The sequence below is a fragment of the Dendrobates tinctorius genome, unplaced genomic scaffold (assembly GCF_039654945.1).
Source record: "Dendrobates tinctorius isolate UK_male_01 unplaced genomic scaffold, ASM3965494v1 ptg000093l, whole genome shotgun sequence".
NCBI classification, from domain to species: Eukaryota; Metazoa; Chordata; class Amphibia; order Anura; family Dendrobatidae; genus Dendrobates; species Dendrobates tinctorius.
The window spans coordinates 2,372,501-2,396,861 of NW_027361761.1; the positions used below are offsets into that span (position 1 = coordinate 2,372,501).

The 24,361-nt window shown below is 44.3% G+C and overlaps 1 protein-coding gene across 9 annotated transcripts in view; it reads left to right on the forward strand.

The window, feature by feature from the left end:
- The window catches only part of MSRA (methionine sulfoxide reductase A), a 324,741-nt gene that overhangs the window by 234,446 nt on the left and 65,934 nt on the right, over window positions 1-24,361 (forward strand). For all 9 annotated transcript variants that reach the window (XM_073586359.1, XM_073586363.1, XM_073586364.1 and 6 more), the window contains one exon: window positions 10,155-10,261. In XM_073586359.1, coding sequence (XP_073442460.1) covers window positions 10,155-10,261 — 107 coding nt within the window. The remainder of the gene's footprint in view (window positions 1-10,154; window positions 10,262-24,361) is intronic.

Sequence of the window (24,361 nt, forward strand, 5' to 3'; positions counted from 1 at the left end):
TGGGGGTCCGCGTTCTGCCTCTGAGCCGTGGTCCGTCCTTTTATCGTGATCCAGAGGCATTTGTCGTTTGTGTAATTGTGGAGACAATTGGAGGCATGTTTTGGGCGATTGCCGGGCTTTTCATGTTCCCTTTCATCTGTGCCAGCAGATAGTCTCTGGCATTTGCTTCCCCATAGCTCCAGTGACGAGGCTTTGTGTCCTCGTCTATGACGGCCGATTTCATGGAGAATTATATATAGGCATCTGATAATTGTGCTCTGATGAGATAGCCGCCGTGTGAGGCCTCGCGCTGCGCTCAGCTCCTGGGTGCCAACTCTTTTAGCTTCATGATGCCAAGACCATTCAGTATGTAGATCTCTCGTCGGAGATTTCTATCCTCACAGTCTTTGTGGAGCCACAATTCTCAGCATAGCGATGGGTCAGTCTTCGCCCACAGGGAATATTGTAAGTTACGTGCCCTATAAATGTCCCTAGGATTACAATCGTAGTGCCACCACAGAGAGCCTGCAAGTGTGCCAGAGTGCGCCCATAAATGGCCCTGGGTGCCCATGTGGTTCCATCCAAAGTGTCCCAATCACAACAGTCATAGTGCCTATCCAGAGTTCCCACGCCAGCAAACGCCACCATGATTACATCCAGAGTGCCCCACCAGCAAACACCACCATGATTACATCGAGTGCCCCCACCAGCAAACACCACCATGATTGCGTCCAGAGAGCCCCCACCAGCAATCACCACCATGATTACATCCAGAGTGCTCCCACCAACAATCACCACCATGATTACATCCAGAGTGCTCCCACCAGCAATCACCACCATGATTGCGTCCAGAGAGCCCCCACCAGCAATCACCACCATGATTACATCCAGAGTGCTCCCACCAGCAATCACCACCATGATTACATCCAGCGTGCCCCCACCAGCAATCACCACCATGATTACATCCAGCGTGCCCCCACCAGCAATCACTACCATGATTACATCCAGAGTGCTCCCACCAGCAATCACCACCATGATTACATCCAGAGTGCTCCCACCAGCAATCACCACCATGATTACATCCAGAGTGCCCCCACCAGCAATCACCACCATGATTACATCTAGAGTGCTCCCACCAGCAATCACCACCATTACTACATCCAGAGTGCTCCCACCAGCAATCACCACCATGATTACATCCAGAGTGCTCCCACCAGCAATCACCATCATGATTACATCCAGAGTGCTCCCACCAGCAATCACTACCATGATTACATCCAGAGTGCTCCCACCAGCAATCACCACCATGATTACATCCAGAGTGCTCCCACCAGCAATCACTCCCATGATTACATCCAGAGTTCTCCCACCAGCAATCACTCCCATGATTACATCCAGAGTTCTCCCACCAGCAATCACCACCATGATTACATCCAGAGAGCCCCCACCAGCAATCACCACCATGATTACATCCAAAGTGCTCCAACCAGCAATCACCACCATGATTACATCCAGAGTGCTCCCACCAGCAATCACCACCATGATTGCATCCAGACAGCCCCCACCAGCAATCACCACCATGATTACATCCAGAGTGCTCCCACCTGCAATCACCACCATGATTACATCCAGCGTGCCCCCACCAGCAATCACCACCATGATTACATCCAGCATGCCCCCACCAGCAATCACTACCGTGATTACATCCAGAGTGCTCCCACCAGCAATCACACCATGATTACATCCAGAGTGCTCCCACCAGCAGTCACCACCATGATTACATCCAGAGTGCCCCCACCAGCAATCACCACCATTACTACATCCAGAGTGCTCCCACCAGCAATCACCACCATGATTACATCCAGAGTGCCCCCACCAGCAATCACCACCATGATTACAACCAGAGTGTCCACACCAGCAATCACCACCATGATTACATCCAGAGTGTCCACACCAGCAATCACCAACATTACGGAAAGCGTGCCACCCAATATTTGTTTGACTGCAGTTTTTTCCTGAGAATTCAGCCATAATACCTTATCATAGTGTAGTCAAGAAATGTCCCTAAAAATACATCCAGGGTGCCCCCACAAATGATCGTGTATTCTGATGATTATATCCAGAGTGACCCCACAAATGAATCAGTGTGTTCTGAAGATTGCAACAAGTGGCCCCACAAATGGACCAACAAGGTCACAGCAGTGATGTGACCACAGTGATCAGCAAGGGTCCCCATAATGTCTCTCCAATAGCCCATTGACCTACTGTGAATTTGTCGTGAGAAAAGGTTGTAGTGCGTGGGAACCCGCTGCCCTCTCTTTAACCACTTAGATGCTGCATTTTCTATTGACCGCAGCATCTAAAGGTGAGACTGGCAGGATCAGAGCTCGCCTTTAACTCGGCAGTTGCAGCAGGAGCAGGGTGGTGTAATTTTCCCTCCTTCCTGGCGCTGCCAACAATGACGACATCAATATTATAGAAATGTATGTTGTCTATCAGGGACCGACACCTAGTCACAGCGGGAAGGGGCTTAATGAGCTTATTTTCAGCTATTGCTCTTGGACCAGATAAGTTTCCATCTGGTTATTACTCTCTGATTTGCAATCACTTATGGATCTTCTCCGCTTTTCCTTATGTTTTATATTATCCTATTAAATCTTCATTTTTATGGAATGAAATAAAAGCAAATTAAATCTATATTTATAGAAAAAAAGGAGCGCTGTCGTTAGTGATTATATTGGAAATGTCGCTGGGTCTTGTACCCTCCCTGCTCCGCCAGAATCACGTCTTCATAACCCCACGTCCTGCTGATTGGACAGAATATCCCTTTATAATGAAGTGATTATGTGCCATATAATGGAAGAACATCATCGCATACAGGAGAATTAACAGCCGAAATCTCAGACATTTGCATCAATTACATCCTAGAAAATTACTTGAAGAGAGAGAATCAAAATTCAGCCGGAAGATCCAACCCTGTCCCGTTCACGCTTGCTCATGTATAGCCGCTTGCTCATTCATCCTGCACCAGGTAAAAGGTTAAAAAAAAACAAAAAACCCTCATCTGAACAGGAGAGAATTTCTCATGGAAATTAATAGGAAGAGTTTTCCAAGGGTTTTTGAAACCGTTCTCGATGAGGATTTAAAAGAAAAAAATCTCTGTGAAAACTGTGCGTGAACATGGTACAAGGTGGGGTGTCTTCTCTGCTCTCTACAGACTTGCAGTCATTTATTTAACTCCTTCTTCTCTTTTGTTGAAGTCTGGTCTTCCAGGGTTTCGAACCCCCAGCTTGTAGTATTGGAAGCACCAGCAAAATCCTTGATCCTCAGCCTGCACTGACAAGTACTGGAGAACTTTCTCTCCTTACCTTAAATGTGCATTATATTCTTCCTTACAGGCACATTGTACTGGTACATAGAGATACATCATTATATACCAGTGCATTTCTATGTGCCTGTATTATAGAGGTAAAAGTCAGAGATTTTGTATTTCTTAATATAAACTTACTAAAACATTCAGAAAAAGAATTACAACAAGGACATTTCTAATGCACTTTATTATTTTAAATAAACATTGCAATTTAGAAAATAACATGGACATGTTGGGTGTCTCTTTATTTGTAACCATTTTGAACAACACAGCGATCAGATAATCTATGGTGATCAATAAATTCAGTTAAAAAATATGGTGTGATTTTTTTTTTTTTTTTTTCTCTTTTAAACCTATAAAAAAAATTAATAAAAAGGTAACGCTGAGGCCGTGTTCACACATATGTAGATTGCCGCCATACGTGCCCTTCAAGTACAACCATATGCCCCTCATATTAAGTCCAGCCATGGCTACAGTAGCAGTCACAAGTTTGGACTCACCTGTTCATGTAATGGTTTACCTTGTTCTTATTGGAATGTGCACATTTTAAATTCAGACTCATGGCAGCAAAACCACAGAGGGAGGAACACATGAAAACAAGAGGTTAAGAAACATGGTGGCCACCACACATGTAAAAACTATCCGATCAACTTTTCTGCGTCTCTCAAAGATGTAGCGGTTGGTACCAAAAATCTGTTTCATTCTTGAGACTTCAGAACAGGTTTCCACTGATCTGATGTCCAGTCCCTGTCCGGCTGGCTTAAACAAAACTCTTCTTTTTTGTGGTCCTTATTAGTGACTTCCTTATAGCAATTCGACTATAAAGCTCAGCTTCTCTTAGCCTCTTCTGGACAATGAGATGTGTCCGCTACTGTGACGTGGACCCGTCCTGTGTGACACGACCTGCAGGCCGGTAACTAAAACAACAAGACACGGGGGAAGGGGAAACAGTTACAACAGTGGGCCCTGCGATAGGGAACGGGGACGTGCAGACCTCCTGCACTCCCCTGAGTCAGTGTCCCTCACACTCCTAGCATTCCCATACAGGCTCCTCACCTGTCGCCGAGCCGGATACCTGTCACCCTAGCACACCCTACACCTATCCCTTGCTAGGGAGCTGGGTGGTGCAGGCACTGGCCCTACCGCTGTACTAATACACACCAGGGAAAAGGCCAAACAGGGAAACACCACTTAGCTTTGCTCTGTTGCTATTGCTCCCAGCAACAGAGTCCACCACCAGAATGCAGCTTTCCTCAGACTAGCTGCTACTTCTCCAAGCTTTGTCAGAGCTGCAAGGAACACCTCTCTGTAATTCCTTCCTTCACACTTTACACCAGAGCTCCCCTGAGCTGCTCACTGTAGTCCCTTCCTTTACCAGTCTTGGTTGGAAATGAGCAATATCACCAACAGTGATTGCAACACCTGACACTTTTATAGCAGAGCCAGAGCAATCACACCTGCTTTATAATCACGTGCACTAAACTAAAGAAACCAGAGTGTAATGACCCTAACGGCCACCGGGGGCAAAACTAGAACTGAAACCACCACAGTGCAATGACCCTAATGGCCACCGGGGGCAAAACTATCTTTAAGCACCACAGCTTAATGAAAAAAAAAGGTTACTAGTGCATTTTATTTGTCCTGATCCAGCATGGATCATGACAGCTACTCGATGTTTGTGCATCTCTTATGTAGGCTGTTATCAAAGGTGCTATCAAACTGCAGTTTTTGAACATGTTAACTCTGATGAACTTATCCTCTGCAGCAGAGGTAATTTTTGGTCTTCCTTTTCCAGGGCAGTCCTCAAAAGAGCCAAATTTTTTATAGTGATTGATGGTTTTTAAGATTGCACTTCAGGGTACCTTCAAAGTTCTAGCAGTTTCTGGAATGACTAACTTTTTTGTCCTAAAGTAATGATGGACTGTCAGTGGGTTTTTTGCCATATTCTGGCTTAGAGTAAGGTTCAACACTGTATGGCGCTGTGCACTGACTCTGCCTCTAAACACATCTGCTTATTGGACTATCTCGTTTATACGCCCTAATGGGCCATACAGACACGATACCTGCCGGTGACCAGCATCAGTAAACCATCTAGTCCTGTACGGAGGGTGCAGCCCGTGACCTCGCTGCCTTGATGCTGTCATTTTCCAGAATGTTATAATCCTCTCATACAAAATTGTAACTCATACACCGGTTATGGATTCTGCTGTCTTTGGGGAGGGACAGAATAAAAAACAAATGCAGGGAGGGAAGGCTGCATTAATCCTGGTTGACCAATGACTACTATCGGGTGTTTAGCCTTTTAATCTCACAGGCCCTCATTGCGGAGTCCTGGACTCATAGGACAAGCTAATACATTAATATGGAGAGTGTAAGGTCCAATGACAGGTGCATAGTACATAAGAGCAGGGTGATGGGGGCCCAGATGACTTCTTTTAAGAATAATTGTTCTGGTTTATATGTGGTCACAGCGCAAAATAGAGATGTATTCCCCAGGCCTCTGATGGTGTATGCATAATGTGTGTACAGTCCTGTGATGGTGCATGTATGATGTGTGTACAGTCCTGTGATGATGCATGTATGATGTGTGTCCATTCCTGTGATGGTGCATGTATGATGTGTGTCCATTCCTGTGATGGTGCATGTATGATGTGTGTCCATTCCTGTGATGGTGCATGTATGATGTGTGTACAGTCCTGTGATGGTGCATGTATGATGTGTGTACAGTCCTGTGATGGTGCATGTATGATGTGTGTACAGTCCTGTGATGGTGCATGTATGATGTGTGTATAGTCCTGTGATGGTGCATGTATGATGTGTGTCCATTCCTGTGATGGTGCATGTATGATGTGTGTCCAGTCCTGTGATGGTGCATGTATGATGTGTGTACAGTCCTGTGATGGTGCATGTATGATGTGTGTACAGTCCTGTGATGGTGCATGTATGATGTGTGTACAGTCCTGTGATGATGCATGTATGATGTGTGTACAGTCCTGTGATGGTGCATGTATGATGTGTGTACAGTCCTGTGATGGTGCATGTATGATGTGTGTCCAGTCCTGTGATGATGCATGTATCACTTGTGTACAGTCCTGTGATGATGCATGTATGATGTGTGTCCAGTCCTGTGATGGTGCATGTATGATGTGTGTCCATTCCTGTGATGGTGCATGTATGATGTGTGTCCATTCCTGTGATGGTGCATGTATGATGTGTGTACAGTCCTGTGATGGTGCATGTATGATGTGTGTACAGTCCTGTGATGGTGCATGTATGATGTGTGTACAGTCCTGTGATGGTGCATGTATGATGTGTGTACAGTCCTGTGATGATGCATGTATGATGTGTGTACAGTCCTGTGATGGTGCATGTATGATGTGTGTACAGTCCTGTGATGGTGCATGTATGATGTGTGTCCAGTCCTGTGATGATGCATGTATCACTTGTGTACAGTCCTGTGATGATGCATGTATGATGTGTGTCCATTCCTGTGATGGTGCATGTATGATGTGTGTCCATTCCTGTGATGGTGCATGTATGATGTGTGTCCATTCCTGTGATGGTGCATGTATGATGTGTGTACAGTCCTGTGATGGTGCATGTATGATGTGTGTACAGTCCTGTGATGGTGCATGTATGATGTGTGTACAGTCCTGTGATGGTGCATGTATGATGTGTGTATAGTCCTGTGATGGTGCATGTATGATGTGTGTCCAGTCCTGTGATGGTGCATGTATGATGTGTGTACAGTCCTGTGATGGTGCATGTATGATGTGTGTACAGTCCTGTGATGGTGCATGTATGATGTGTGTACAGTCCTGTGATGATGCATGTATGATGTGTGTACAGTCCTGTGATGGTGCATGTATGATGTGTGTACAGTCCTGTGATGGTGCATGTATGATGTGTGTCCAGTCCTGTGATGATGCATGTATCACTTGTGTACAGTCCTGTGATGATGCATGTATGATGTGTGTCCAGTCCTGTGATGGTGCATGTATGATGTGTGTACAGTCCTGTGATGGTGCATGTATGATGTGTGTATAGTCCTGTGATGATGCATGTATGATGTGTGTACAGTCCTGTGGTGATGCATGTATGATGTGTGTACAGTCCTGTGATGGTGCATGTATGATGTGTGTACAGTCCTGTGATGGTGCATGTATGATGTGTGTACAGTCCTGTGATGATGCATGTATGATGTGTGTCCAGTCCTGTGATGGTGCATGTATGATGTGTGTACAGTCCTGTGATGGTGCATGTATGATGTGTGTCCAGTCCTGTGATGGTGCATGTATGATGTGTGTACAGTCCTGTGATGGTGCATGTATGATGTGTGTCCAGTCCTGTGATGGTGCATGTATGATGTGTGTCCAGTCCTGTGATGGTGCATGTATGATGTGTGTACAGTCCTGTGATGGTGCATGTATGATGTGTGTCCAGTCCTGTGATGGTGCATGTATGATGTGTGTACAGTCCTGTGATGATGCATGTATGATGTGTGTACAGTCCTGTGATGGTGCATGTATGATGTGTGTACAGTCCTGTGATGGTGCATGTATGATGTGTGTCCAGTCCTGTGATGGTGCATGTATGATGTGTGTCCAGTCCTGTGATGATGCATGTATCTCATTTGTACAGTCCTGTGATGGTGCATGTATGATGTGTGTACAGTCCTGTGATGATGCATGTATGATGTGTGTACAGTCCTGTGATGGTGCATGTATGATGTGTGTACAGTCCTGTGATGGTGCATGTATGATGTGTGTACAGTCCTGTGATGATGCATGTATGATGTGTGTACAGTCCTGTGATGATGCATGTATGATGTGTGTACAGTCCTGTGATAGTGCATGTATGATGTGTGTACAGTCCTGTGATGATGCATGTATGATGTGTGTACAGTCCTGTGATGGTGCATGCATGATGTGTGTATAGTCCTGTGATGATGCATGTATCACTTGTGTCCAGTCCAGTGATGGTGCATGTATGATGTGTGTACAGTCCTGTGATGATGCATGTATGATGTGTGTACAGTCCTGTGATGATGCATGTATGATGTGTGTACAGTCCTGTGATGGTGCATGCATGATGTGTGTATAGTCCTGTGATGATGCATGTATCACTTGTGTCCAGTCCAGTGATGGTGCATGTATCACTTGTGTCCAGTCCTGTGATGATGCATGTATCACTTGTGTCCAGTCCTGTGATGATGCATGTATCACTTGTGTCCAGTCCTGTGATGATGCATGTATCACTTGTGTACAGTCCTGTGATGGTGCATGTATGATGTGTGTATAGTCCTGTGATGGTGCATGTATGATGTGTGTACAGTCCTGTGATGGTGCATGTATGATGTGTGTACAGTCCTGTGATGATGCATGTATGATGTGTGTACAGTCCTGTGATGGTGCATGTATGATGTGTGTACAGTCCTGTGATGGTGCATGTATGATGTGTGTCCAGTCCTGTGATGGTGCATGTATGATGTGTGTCCAGTCCTGTGATGATGCATGTATCTCATTTGTACAGTCCTGTGATGGTGCATGTATGATGTGTGTACAGTCCTGTGATGATGCATGTATGATGTGTGTACAGTCCTGTGATGGTGCATGTATGATGTGTGTACAGTCCTGTGATGGTGCATGTATGATGTGTGTACAGTCCTGTGATGATGCATGTATGATGTGTGTACAGTCCTGTGATGATGCATGTATGATGTGTGTACAGTCCTGTGATAGTGCATGTATGATGTGTGTACAGTCCTGTGATGATGCATGTATGATGTGTGTACAGTCCTGTGATGGTGCATGCATGATGTGTGTATAGTCCTGTGATGATGCATGTATCACTTGTGTCCAGTCCAGTGATGGTGCATGTATGATGTGTGTACAGTCCTGTGATGATGCATGTATGATGTGTGTACAGTCCTGTGATGATGCATGTATGATGTGTGTACAGTCCTGTGATGGTGCATGCATGATGTGTGTATAGTCCTGTGATGATGCATGTATCACTTGTGTCCAGTCCAGTGATGGTGCATGTATCACTTGTGTCCAGTCCTGTGATGATGCATGTATCACTTGTGTCCAGTCCTGTGATGATGCATGTATCACTTGTGTCCAGTCCTGTGATGATGCATGTATCACTTGTGTACAGTCCTGTGATGGTGCATGTATGATGTGTGTATAGTCCTGTGATGGTGCATGTATGATGTGTGTATAGTCCTGTGATGGTGCATGTATGATGTGTGTATAGTCCTGTGATGATGCATGTATGATGTGTGTACAGTCCTGTGATGGTGCATGTATGATGTGTGTACAGTCCTGTGATGGTGCATGTATGATGTGTGTACAGTCCTGTGATGGTGCATGTATGATGTGTGTACAGTCCTGTGATGGTGCATGTATGATGTGTGTACAGTCCTGTGATGGTGCATGTATGATGTGTGTATAGTCCTGTGATGATGCATGTATGATGTGTGTATAGTCCTGTGATGATGCATGTATCACTTGTGTCCAGTCCTGTGATGATGCATGTATGATGTGTGTACAGTCCTGTGAAGGTGCATGTATGGCGTGTACCGCCTTGTGACTGCATGCGTGTGGAGTCTATGTAGGTTGTGGTTAGCATAGTTGTGCCTGGACACGGCTGTTATGGCTGTAGATGAAGTTATCTGCACTTCTGATGTTGTACAGTTTTCTCTTCTGGGCTATTACCACCGCCAAACCATTCCATCACTGACCCGCCGTGTATGAAGCGTCCCGTGTTGACGTTGGTGTCCTTTGTGTGTTTTCTCTACCAGGGATGCGTCAGGGGAACGATGTAGGAACCATGTATCGTTCTGTCATCTACACGTATACCAAGGAGCAGATGGACGCTGCTGTGAGATCCAAAGAAGATTACCAGAAGGTACAGTAGGTCATAAGGGGTCACATACGGCTAATCCGATAGTCTGAATGACACCGAACCAGACTCTTCACATGGGAAAGAGAATGGGCAAAACAGTGTGATTCCTGCAGAGAATGTAGGGGATTTACAGACCGCGTACAGCATATGTATATCCAACGGGGGCGCCGTGTACTCTAGAAGGGTGACTCTCCTTAAACGGCTGTACAAATCATAGCATATCAAGTGACTCCAACAGAAGAATAGTGAGTGCAGCTCTGGGGTATAATACAGGAGGTAACTCAGGATCAGTAATGTAATGTATGTACACAGTGACTGCACCAGCAGAATAGTGAGTGCAGCTCTGGGGTATAATACAGGATGTAACTCAGGATCAGTAATGTATGTACACAGTGACTGCACCAGCAGAATAGTGAGTACAGCTCTGGGGTATAATACAGGATGTAACTCAGGATCAGTAATGTAATGTATGTACACAGTGACTGCACCAGCAGAATAGTGAGTGCAGCTCTGGGGTATAATACAGGAGGTAACTCAGGATCAGTAATGTATGTACACTGTGACTGCACCAGCAGAATAGTGAGTGCAGCTCTGGGGTATAATACAGGATGTAACTCAGGATCAGTAATGTAATGTATGTACACAGTGACTGCACCAGCAGAATAGTGAGTGCTGCTCTGGGGTATAATACAGGATGTAACTCAGGATCAGTAATGTAATGTATGTACACAGTGACTGCACCAGCAGAATAGTGAGTGCTGCTCTGGGGTATAATACAGGATGTAACTCAGGATCAGTAATGTAATGTATGTACACAGTGACTGCACCAGCAGAATAGTGAGTGCAGCTCTGGAGTATAATACAGGATGTAACTCAGGATCAGTAATGTAATGTATGTACACAGTGACTGCACCAGCAGAATAGTGAGTGCTGCTCTGGGGTATAATACAGGATGTAACTCAGGATCAGTAATGTAATGTATGTACACAGTGACTGCACCAGCAGAATAGTGAGTGCAGCTCTGGAGTATAATACAGGAGGTAACTCAGGATCAGTAATGTAATGTAAGTACACAGTGACTGCACCAGCAGAATAGTGAGTGCAGCTCTGGGGTATAATACAGGATGTAACTCAGGATCAGTAATGTATGTACACAGTGACTGCACCAGCAGAATAGTGACTGCAGCTCTGGGGTATAATACGGGATGTAACTCAGGATCAGTAATGTATGTACACAGTGACTGCACCAGCAGAATAGTGAGTGCAGCTCTGGAGTATAATACAGGATGTAACTCAGGATCAGTAATGTAATGTATGTACACAGTGACTGCACCAGCAGAATAGTGAGTGCTGCTCTGGGGTATAATACGGGATGTAACTCAGGATCAGTAATGTATGTACACAGTGACTGCACCAGCAGAATAGTGAGTGCAGCTCTGGAGTATAATACAGGATGTAACTCAGGATCAGTAATGTAATGTATGTACACAGTGACTGCACCAGCAGAATAGTGAGTGCAGCTCTGGAGTATAATACAGGATGTAACTCAGGATCAGTAATGTAATGTACACAGTGACTGCACCAGCAGAATAGTGAGGGCAGCTCTGGGGTATAATACGGGATGTAACTCAGGATCAGTAATGTAATGTATGTACACAGTGACTGCACCAGCAGAATAGTGAGTGCAGCTCTGGAGTATAATACAGGAGGTAACTCAGGATCAGTAATGTAATGTATGTACACAGTGACTGCACCAGCAGAATAGTGAGTGCAGCTCTGGAGTATAATACAGGATGTAACTCCTGATCAGTAATGTATGTACACAGTGACTGCACCAGCAGAATAGTGAGTTCAGCTCTGGGGTATAACACAGGATGTAACTCAGGATCAGTAATGTATGTACACAGTGACTGCACCAGCAGAATAGTGAGTGCAGTTCTGGAGTATAATACAGGATGTAACTCAGGATCAGTAATGTAATGTATGTACACAGTGACTGCACCAGCAGAATAGTGAGTGCAGCTCTGGGGTATAATACAGGATGTAACTCAGGATCAGTAATGTAATGTACAGTGACTGCACCAGCAGAATAGTGAGTGCAGCTCTGGAGTATAATACAGGAGGTAACTCAGGATCAGTAATGTAATGTATGTACACAGTGACTGCACCAGCAGAACAGTGAGTGCAGCTCTGGGGTATAATACAGGATGTAACTCAGGATCAGTAATGTAATGTACAGTGACTGCACCAGCAGAATAGTGAGTGCAGCTCTGGAGTATAATACAGGAGGTAACTCAGGATCAGTAATGTAATGTATGTACACCGTGACTGCAACAGCAGAATAGTGAGTGCAGCTCTGGGGTATAATACAGGATGAAACTCAGGATCAGTCACTTTGTTCCAGAGCTGCATCCACAATCTTAAAGGATTCAGAGCTGAAATCTTAAAGTATTCCTTGCATCTTGCATCAGGTGGTTGTTTTGTGACTAGTCTTTTGAAAAGTGTTGTCTTTTCACCAGGAGATTGAGCTCTATGATGTAGGAAGAACTAACTTTACCTCTGCATTACCAAAGCCCAGCTTAGTCTACAGTGGAATATGTAAAGTCTGACTTGTTGACTGTTTCCAGCAGTGATCAGCGAGGTTGTGACATCCATTCTGGCTCGTATTGCAGGTTCCTTTCGTTTTTTTGCTGAACCTGAGCTACTGTAAGTTCTTATATATGAATATCTGAAAAGATGAAGAATTAAGTAACAATAAAAAGTATAACGGCCAAATAAGCAAAGTAAAAAATACCATAATAGCGGTGAAGACGAGATTCCAGAACACGGGTCACCAGCCGAAAATGAATTAACCACTATTTGGGGTCCAGTCATTGCTCCTGAAAGGAGAAGTACGGTGTAATTGTAGGTTTCCAAATCCAATCCCATGCAAGATATTAGCCAGCTGGCAGCCGAGATGCAGGAATCCGTAGTGCCGGAGCCCCGTGCCGGCCAACATGCTCCTGACTAAGGATGTCGTCCCTCAGGAACTGGCGCACGCCGCACAATGCGCTCACAATGACTGCGGGATTAATTAGTCGAGATTGAATGGAAGATGTCACATTCTAGCGCTTACGGCCCATCGGGGGTCATTAATACCGAACAGAGACCCACCGCGTCTCCTAAAACCCTACGTAACGAGGCGTTATAAGGACACCAGAAAATAGAATTATCACATTGAGCAAATTATACATTTTAAAGGGACAGTCATCAAATTCTATAATAAAGGGGGATTCCACCTTCTAACATGTCTTGGGAAGGCAACTTAGGTGGGAGCCCATGAGCTGGGACCACCACTTTTTTCCTGATTAAAGGAGCCGTGTCTCCCTTTATCACACGTATTAGTGGGAGAAATTCAGATTTGGGCATTAGGGAACCTCTATATTGGGGATGATCCTTTGTCTTAGATCTTCAGTGTAGGGTTTGTAGTGACCATGGAACCATCCCACAGTTTGTGAAGGCAAGACCCCCTCAAACAGCTGTTTGTAGGTCAGTGTTCTCAGATGGAGAAGACCCTAGTTTGGTTTACGGGTAAGCTACCTCCAGTGGGGTGGACTAGAGGCCCAGCTTTTTCCCTTTTGAGGAGAGCATTGTCCGGCCCAGAAGGTCTTCCTATGTCAGTAGTGTCTCCACAAAGAGGAAAAGTAACCACAAGATAGTGCTATTCAGAAGCACTACTGAGGCCTAAAAGGAAATGTGAAAATAGGTAATGCAAGATTAACCAGTCACAGCTCACCTCCTCCTCCTCCTCCTGTATAATGACTGACAACACCTCTATATACAGTAGATAACACAGGACCCACCATTCAGCTCACCTCCTCCTCCTGCACAATGACTGATAACACAGGATTCACCATGCACAATAGCTGATAGCACAGCTCACCTCCCTCTCCTTCTGTACAGTGTCTAACACCTCTATATACAGTAGATAACACAGGATCCACCATTCATAATAAGTGATGTTGCAGCTCACCACCTCCTCCTGTACAAAGACTGATAACACCTCTATATACAGTAGATAACACAGGAGCCACCATTCACAATAGGTGATGTCACAGCACACCTCCTTCTCCCCCTCCTGTACAATGACTGATAACACCTCTATATACAGTAGATAACACAGGATCCACCATACACAATAGGGGATGTCACAGCTCACCTCCTCCTCCTGTACAATGTCTGATAACAGCTCTATATACAGTAGATAACGCAGGATCCACCATTCACAATAGGTGATGTCACAGCTCACCTCCTCCTCCTGTACAATGACTGATAACACCTCTATATACAGTAGATAACACAGGATCCACCATTCACAATAGGTGATGTCACAGCTCACCTCCTTTTCCTCTCTGCACAGTGACTTCTGCACATGTCATATAGCGTGCCCACAATATTCTCAAATAGAAATCAGTGCTAACAAATTAGGTATGTAGTCGGCCAAAGATGCATGAAGCCCCCTCTACTGGTCAAGTACAGAATTGCAGCACTTGAGCACATGAATGGTGTGGCTACTTATTGATGATGAGCGGACTCCTTGCTCTCAGTATAGGGATTAGTCACTCTCTATAAGGGACAGGCGGATGTAGTTGCTGCCTTATCTGGAGACACCTGCAATATTTTATTTCTTTAAGAAGAGAACTTCAGCAATTTCTGCTGGAGACACAAGTCTGGTCACGTGCGGGCATATACGTGTTGTGCGCCGCTCCTGCTGAATATAGCATTTCTTAAGAATAGACCAACTGTGAATTTAAGATTAGCAGATTAGCCCCAATATAACTCCACAAGGCCTCCATGTGTGAGAGTGACACGGGGGAGGTGATGGTGCCACAAGTGTGACAGATGCATGTATCTTCAGCATGCACTCATTTACCTCTTATGTAAAGCATGGTTTTGGGTTGTACAGATTCATCAGCACATTATCTATCATCCAGTATTGATCTATTTTACTCATATTATCAGTCTATTGTAACGTAACACGCTAGGGCGTTGTAGGGCGGCATGTCCGTGACATAGACGGAAGCAGTCCAACGGAAGCGTGGGGATTTTATTTTCAGCCAAAATGCAGCAAATAATAAAACAACCAAGACTTGCCCAGCTAGGCGCTAACTAATACATCATACCTAACAGTCCTACCAGTATCTTCCTTGTCGGCCGCCTACATACCCCCCCCTTCTGCTCCAGACCAGATGTCTTGGCATTTTGGGCCATTATACAATGAATTCTTGATAATGCGCCTGCATTCCCCTGTGATTTCTTTAGTCTATGTTCTATGAAGAAATTACATTTTTGCAGCAAGATAAATCACTTTTGTCACCCTATCGCTTTTTTTTCCTTATTATTTTTCATCTGCGTCAGCCGGGTGTGATCTCACACAAGCTTAAACATCCTGCCCAAGAGGTAAAACTTCAAAGATTGTAGCGCCCACTTTACAGCTAAGTATTCGCACTCTACAATGGCATAGTTTTTTTCCACCAGTGTCAACTTCCTGCTGAAACCTAGTACTGGGTGTTCTAATCCATTTAGAGTTTAGGACAAGACAGCTTCCAACCCGGTGTCCGAGGCATCTGTCTGAGCCAAGAACTCCTTTTTAAAATCCGGTGTAATTAACACAAATTGCTCACACAGCGCTGACTAAAGGCCCTGAAAGGCTTCTTCCGCTTCAGGAGAACAAGAGACCATTACGGATTTTCCTCCTCTTGTCAGGTCCATTAACGGTACTGCCCTTGAGGCAAAATTTGGTACGATGTTCCGAAAGTAGCCGGTGATCCCAAAAAAAGCCTGAACTTGTTCCTTAGTTACCGGCATAGGCCAACTGTGCATGGCTCCAACTTTTATTAATTGGAGGTTTGATCAAGCCCCTGCCAATAACAAACCTCAAGTATTTGGCCTCCTCTAGGCCTAAGACAAATTTTTCTGGATTTATTGTGAGACCTGCCCTACTGATTGCATCTAGAACGGCTTGCACTTTACACAAAAGGCTTCCCCAGTCTGCAATGTAGACAACCACATCATCTAGGTAAGCTGCTGCGTAACTATTATGTGGCCTCAAAATTTAATTAATTAATCTCTGAAAGGTTGTGGGCGCTCCGTGTAGACCTAATGGCATGTTCTTGTACTGGTCCAAACCTTCCCGGGTGGAAAAAGCTATTTTTTTCCTTGGCCTTCTTTGTTAAAGGAATTTGCCAATAACCCTTGGTAAGATCCAGAATCGTTATGTATCCGGCATTACCAAGTTTGTCAATTAATTAATCTACCCTGGGCATGGGAAATGTTTCAAATTTAGCGATTTCGTTTAATTTCCAAAAATCATTGCAAAACCTCCAGGTCCCGTTTTTGGTTTGGGAATCAACGCAACAAGGCTAGACCATTCATTTTGGAACTCTTCAAACTCTCCCAGCTCCAACATTCGTTTGGCTTCAGGTGAGATTGCTTCTTGGCATGCCTCTGGTATTCTGTAGGGTTTATGGTTTATTTTCTTACCCGATTGAGTAACCATATCATGGTTTTGTAGATGGGTATTCCATGGAAAATCATAGAACTTAGTTTTGTTCCTGTGGAGGAATTGTTGCGCTTCCTGTCGTTGCGCTGTCAAAAGGATATCCCCTAACTTCACTGCTGGAACCGGTTGTTACATACTTCGCTTAAGTTCGGCAGATTCCGTCTTTCCAAGGTTTTTGATTCACATGATACAGCTTGTAAAGTTTGTCTTCCTGGTTGATGTACCTTATAATCTACTTCTCCAACCTTCTCTTCTACCTCATATGTACCCTGCCACTTTGCCAAAAATTTGCTTTCAACTGTCGGCACGAAGACCAAGACTGTATCTCCTGAGTTGAAGTTCCTGACCTTGGCCGCCCTATTATAGACTCGGCTTTGGGCCCTCTGCATGTGCTCTTTGACAATAGGTAAAAAAAAAAATGTTGATTCGGATTCATCTGCACTGTATGTTCAGTAACATTTTATTACGAGATGTTCTCAGCTTCCCAAGTTTCTTTCGATATAACCAACAGACACTAACCTGAAAACCTGCCGTGCTTCTCTCATGGAGAACATCAAATATGGCAAAGATAATCCCAGTCGGATGCATCTTTTTCCACTTCCTTTTTTAACATATGCTTCAGCGTCTTACTGAACCTCTCGACTAGTCCATCAGTTTGTGGATGACATACTGAGGTACATATGTGTGCTATCTTCAAGATTCGGCACAGCTCCTTCATTACCTTTGGCATGAAAGGTGTGCCTTGGTCTTTAAGGATTTCCTTCGGAATCCCCGTCCGAGAGAATCATAGAATGTTAGAGTTGGAAGAGACCTCAAGAACATAAAATATAACTCACGGGCGATACTTTTGGACTTGGTATTTTTTAGGTGAACCTCTTCAGGAAAGCGAGTGTCATAATCTACTACAACAAGAATATACTGATTCCCCCAAGCCCCAAGCTGATTTTACAATTGGTCCCACCAGATCCATCCTAATCCTCTTAAAGGTTATTTCAGTGATGGGGAGGCATACTAGAGGACTGCAAAAATGGGTCATAGCACAGTTATTGGGCATACGGGGCAGGGTTTACAATAATCCTTGATATTCTTGTATAACCCTATCAAGAAGAACCTCTGGCGAATCCTCTCCTTGGGTCTTCTTGGTACCTAAGTGTCCTCCTAGAACATGACTATGAGCCATATTAAGCACCCTGCGCCGATAGGCCTTAGGGACCAGTAATTTCTCAACGATTTCCAGATCTTTCTTGATCACTCTATAGAAGAGCTCATTATCCATAGCAAAGTGGAGAAACTGTTGGTCAGCTCCTGGAGATTGGGAAATGCCAATGATGACGACATTCTCACTTTGAAGTGCTTCTCACTGAATTAAAATATAATCAAAAAGTAAATTTATTTTAGTTCTTCAATACAAAAAGTAACTTTCCTATATTCTATAGAGTCATTACCCCCAGAGTGATCTATTTCACGGGTTTATTTCTGGTAATGTTGATGATTAGCCTATAAAAGCAACCTGGGCTTCCATAACCCCTCAGCACTGCCACAGGCTGATCGCCACCACGCCACGCCGCATTGATGCAGTAATTGATGCTAAAGGAGCTCCGACCAAGTATTGAGTGCATTTACTGATCATACATTTCAGAAGGCCAACATGTCGGATTTTCGAATCATTTTTCAAGCTGGTGTTATAAAGTATTCTAATTTACTGAGATAATGACTTTTGGGTTGTCATTGGCTGTAAGCCATAATCATCAACATTACCAGAAATAAACCCGTGACATAGATCCCTCTGTGTGTAATGGCTCTATATAATATAGGAGAGTCACTGTTTGTATTGAAGAACTGAAATAAATTCACTTTTTCATGATATTCTAATTTAGTGCGAAGCTCATGTATATATCTAAGGGTGTCATCCTTCAATTGAGCCCTACAAAACTTATCTAAAGTTTACTCTACCTCCAGTAGCACTGGGGAATCTGGGAGAATTTCATCGTCTCCAGCGGAGACCTGCAATGGAGAATTCTCACCCTCTTTCCTTAGGCCGGTACTGCGTCGGTACCTTTCCCCCATAACTTCCAGACCAAGGGAAAATCATGGCCCAAATTTCATAATGCATAAAATCTTTTCCACCCCCACTTTGTAGTCCTCTATCCTATATGATGTCTATTTTTGCGAGGGCCACAAGATACATTCTGGTGTCACAATGGATAGCACCACACTTATGAACCTGTCAGGTATATGACCCCCCAGGTACCAGGTATGAAGCTGTCATATACCATGGTCACGAGCCTTCCTTAGTCTAGTAGGGAGGTGACAGGACAACCATTCAGCCTGATTTTACACATGGCGTCGCGTTCAATAGCCTCAGGGCCTATTATCTATTTATCATCTATCTATCATCTATTATATATATATATATATATATATATATATCTACTATCTATTATCTGTCTAACAAGAAAAAACTGAAACAGCACCAAGACAATACCTTACTGAAGTGCACGCTTCCCCAACCAGTGTTCAATTGGCATAGCAGGATATGTAGCAAACAACAGGGAAACAGCACGTGGAGTAAAAAAAAAAAAAAAAAAAAAATGAACTTTAATGCCCAATGGCGTGGCAACGTTTCGGATGTGAAATCTTTTTTCAGGCTTGAAAAAGGATTTCACATCCGAAACGTTGCCACGCCATTGGGCATTAAAGTTCTTCTTTTTTTTTTTTTTTTTTACTCCATGTGCTGTTTCCCTGTCGTTTGCTACATATTATCTATCTCTCTATCATCTATCTGTTATCCATCTACCCATCTATCCAGTGGCCTACTGCCAATGGCGGCAGGTCACGCATCTGCTATAGGGCCCGTGGCACTGAGCCCCTCCGTTCCACCTGTTCATCATCGCAAGTTCAACTGTATCGGTATCCTGAATGCTGTTACAGTTGAAAGCAATAATGGAGGGGAGAGCATCAGCTGACTATTCCTCCTCCATCAGTCTTCCTCAGCGTCTAACGTCGCAATTAAAGAGGAAAGCAGAATATTGTTGTTTGTATATTTTTTTAAATCGATGAGTACATTGTGTTGGCTATAAAACTGTATAGAAGACAATGGGGAGTGCATTATACTGTATGGACTATGGGGAGTACGTTATACTGTATGGGCTATGGGGAGTGTATTATACTTTATGCACTATGGTGATTGTACTATACTATGTGGAAGACTATGGGAAGTGCATTATACCATAAGGAGGACTATGGGGAGTGTATTATACTATAAGGAAGACTATATGGTGCAGTATACTATATGTAGGACTGTGATGAGTGCAGTATACTGTATGGACTATGGGGAGTGCTTTATACTGTATGGAGGACTGTGGGGAGTGCAGTATACTGTATGGACTATGGGGAGTGCATTATTCTGTATGGAGCACTATGGGGAGTGCAGTATACTGTATGGAGGACTATGGGGAGTGCAGTATACTGTATGGACAATTTTGAGTATATTATACTATATGGAAGACAATGGAAAGTGCATTATACTATATGGAGGGCTATATGGTGCATTATACTATATGTAGGACTACAAGGAGTGCAATATACTATATGGAGGACTATGGAGAGTGCATTATACTGTATGAAGGACTATGGGGAGTGCATTATACTGTATGAAGGACTATAGGGAGTTTATTATACTATATGGAGGACTGTGGGGAGTGCATTATGCTGTATGGAGGACTATGGGTAGTGCATTATACTTTATGATGGACTATGGGGTGCATTAGGCTAAAAGGAGGACTATGGAGAGTGCGTTATACTATAAGGGCAACTAAGGGGAGTGCAGTATACTATATTGATGACTGATGAGTGTATTATACTATATGGAGGATTATGTGGTGTATTATACTATGTGAGGATTATGGGGTGCACTATACATTATAGATGACTATGGAGCCCATTATACTATATGGAGGACTATCGGGGTACATTATACTGTGTGGAGGACTATGAAGTGCAGTATACAATATAGATGACTATGGGGCCCATTATACTATATGGAGAGGTGTGTTGGGGCTATTATAATATATTGTGTTCTATGTGGGGCCACGATGATATTTGGAGGGCTGTGTGGGAGTCATTATAATATTTGAAGGTCTATGTGGGAGCCTTTATACTTTATGGAGAGCTAAGTGGGGGGTCATTATACTGTATGGAAGAATTTTTACAGTATGAAGGTTTGCATGTTAGTAGGGCTAGTGGGGCCATTTTACAGTGTGGTGAGGTATAGATCTATTATACTGCATGGAGGGCTATGTGGGGGTCACTATTGGGGTCACCATTCTTTGCTGGGGGGTTGAGGGGTGAGGTACAGTCAGGTTATCATACTGTGTGTGGAGGAATTCAATGTGGGGGTATCAGACAGCATTTGGGGGCACTTTTGTTAGCATCATACTTTTATGGGGGCAGTGATAGGGCAATCTAGGAGCTTCAGTAGGAGGAAAATTACTTTGTAAAGGCTGCAATGTTGTGAGATGTGCTGTTCTGTGACCCCACCGAGTGTTGATATTTTTTTTTTTTGGTCTTGGTGGGGCTCAATTAGAACTTCTACTATGGGGCCCTTATGATTTCTGTGTACGCCCCTGCATCTGTTTATCATCTATTCCTTGTATATGTATTCTATTTATCACAGAAAGATTTGTTCATTAACAGTCTTAAAGGAAAACCGGCCTTGGCCGACATCCGTATATACACGAGTAGACACACAGGAAGGCCTTGGTTCTGTTTCTTGTGCATTGTGATGGCTGCTGTGCGTTTTCCTGCAGTCCCATGTAAACCCTCCAGGTCTGCACTGTGTAATTGGTGCGTGTCCTCCTGGTCCTCCCTTCTGATGATCCCAGGCTGCAGAGATCACCGTGCCTCCCTGCGTTACCTATGACACAAAGGCGATGTCATGTAGCTCTTGTCTGGGATCCAGTCTGGCGAAGCTGCAGTGTCACAATTGTCCCCACACGGTGGATTTTTTTTTACTTTTTGTGCTTCTAAATATCTAATTTTTCGCCTTAATCATATTATTGCTAAGGTGTTTTATGGGCTGGTAATTATAACAAATACATTATCATGTAACGGAGCGGCATTTTATTACAGGGCGAGAAAATATTAAGAAGAAATCACATTACTTTGTTACAGAATTGGCGAAATTTGTACACATACTGCCCTCTGATGGCGAGTTGGGGGTAGTGCGGCACGCAGGTGGAAGCTGTGCTACGGTTTGTTATTTCAATGCAGATTTTTGACATTCTGCAGATGAACGAACCAGAAAAAGAGGGAGAAACTGAGAGAGGGAGAGAACCGATTAATTTAATAGTCATAGGTAATGACGGCAGCATTGAGCAGCCAGGAGACGCCGAGGAGAAGCCTGCAGGCTGCAGAATGGCTGCATGGTCTGCTTTTACATCACCTTGTATAGGATCTGTACACTGAGCGTATACGGCTGTGGTCACATATGGCAGTGGGGCCTGTGGGCTCCTCACCTGTCAGCTGTAATATGTTAGTCCCCTATATATCTACCACGCTGTAGCCGTCCCATCTTTACCACCTTCCTGCTGCAGACGCTATAGACCTGTGTGTTTCTCAGTGCTGCCTCCATGGATCAGATTTGTTTTTCAATCAGATTGAGATCTGGGAATTTGGAGACAGGTCATCACTTAGATCTTTTATGTTCCTCAGTCCATTCATGATTGACCTTTATCCTGCTGAAAAAAAAGAGCCGCCATTAAGGAAAATCACTGCCCTGAATGATGGAAGGAGACACCTTTCTATCATACTGTAGCTGCGATGCTCGGCTTTACCTGACACCTTTCTGTCAAAACTTCAATGATCTGCGTGTCCTGACCCCTTTCTATCATAGCTGTGATGCTCTACGTGTCCTGACCCCTTTCTATCATAGCTGCGATGATCTGCGTGTCCTTACCCCTTTCTGTCATAGCTGCGATGATCTGCGTGTCCTTACCCCTTTCTGTCATAGCAGCGATGATCTGCGTGTCCTTACCCCTTTCTGTCATAGCTGCGATGCTCTGCATGTCCTGACTCCTATCATAGCTGCAATGCTCTGCGTGTCCTGACACCTTTCGATCATAGCTCTGATGCTCTGTATGTCCTGACTCCTATCATAGCTGCAATGCTCTGCGTGTCCTGATCCCTTTCTATCAGAGCTGCAATGCTCTGCGTGTCCTGACACCTTTCTATCATAGCTGCAGTGCTCTGCATGTCCTGATCACTTTCTATCATAGCCGCGATGCTCTGCATGTTTTGACACATTTCTATCAGAGCTGTGATGCTCTGCGTGTCCTGATCCCTTTCTATCATAGCTGCAATGCTCTGCATGTCCTGACACCTTTCTATCATAGCTGTGATGCTCTGCATGTCTTGATCCCTTTCTATCATAGCTGTGATGCTCTGCGTGTCCTGACACCTTTCTATCATAGCTGCAATGCTCTGCATGTCCTGATCCCTTTCTATCATAGCTGCGATGCTCTGCATGTCTTGATCCCTTTCTATCATAGCTGTGATGCTCTGCATGTCTTGATCCCTTTCTATCATAGCTGCAATGCTCTGCATGTCCTGACCCCTTTCTATCATAGCTGCAATGCTCTGCATGTCCTGATCCCTTTCTATCATAGCTGCGATGCTCTGAATGTCCTGAACCCTTTCTATCATAGCTGAGATGCTCTGCATGTCTTGATCCCTTTCTATCATAGCTGTGATGCTCTGCGTGTCTTGATCCCTTTCTATCATAGCTGTGATGCTCTGCGTGTCCTGATCCCTTTCTTTCATAGCTGCAATGCTCTGCATGTCCTGATCCCTTTCTATCATAGCTGCGATGCTCTGCATGTCTTGATCCCTTTCTTTCATAGCTGTAATGCTTCATTTGTTCCACATCTATCATTTTTAGGAGTCCGTTGATTGGGACCATACCACTCCCAATAACAGGGTCTCATGCCCCCCGTGTGAATGTTCCTCAGTGCACGCTGCTGATTTGTGCAGAATATCAGGTTTTTGGTTCAGTCTTATTTTTCCCCAGCAACTGCATAAGGATCAATGCGTCCTGATTACTCCTGATCCCAAGGAGACTGGCAAAAGTTGAATGTAGAGAAAACTTTCCTAAGAGTTAGCTCAGAAAGTGGAGCTAGGAAATTGCTTGTGAGAATCTCACGAAAGGAAGAAAAAAACAACTGCCCACATTATCTATGTATCTATCTATCTATCTATCTATATATTATATGTACATATATGTATATATATATCGGATGGAGAAAAGTATGTGCACCCCCACATCCCATCTTTAACCCCTTCACGACCTTTGACGCCACATAGGCGTCATGAAAAGTTGTGCCAAAACGACCCATGACGCATATGCTGTGTCATGACTTTAAAGCCCCCCTGCGGATCGGGTGACCGGGGTCACTGAAAGGTCACCTGACCCGCAGATACAGGGGGCTTTGTTCTTCACCACAGGGGGCGTGGCTTCGCCCCCACGTGGCTACGATCGCTCTGATTGGCTGTTAAAAGTGAAACAG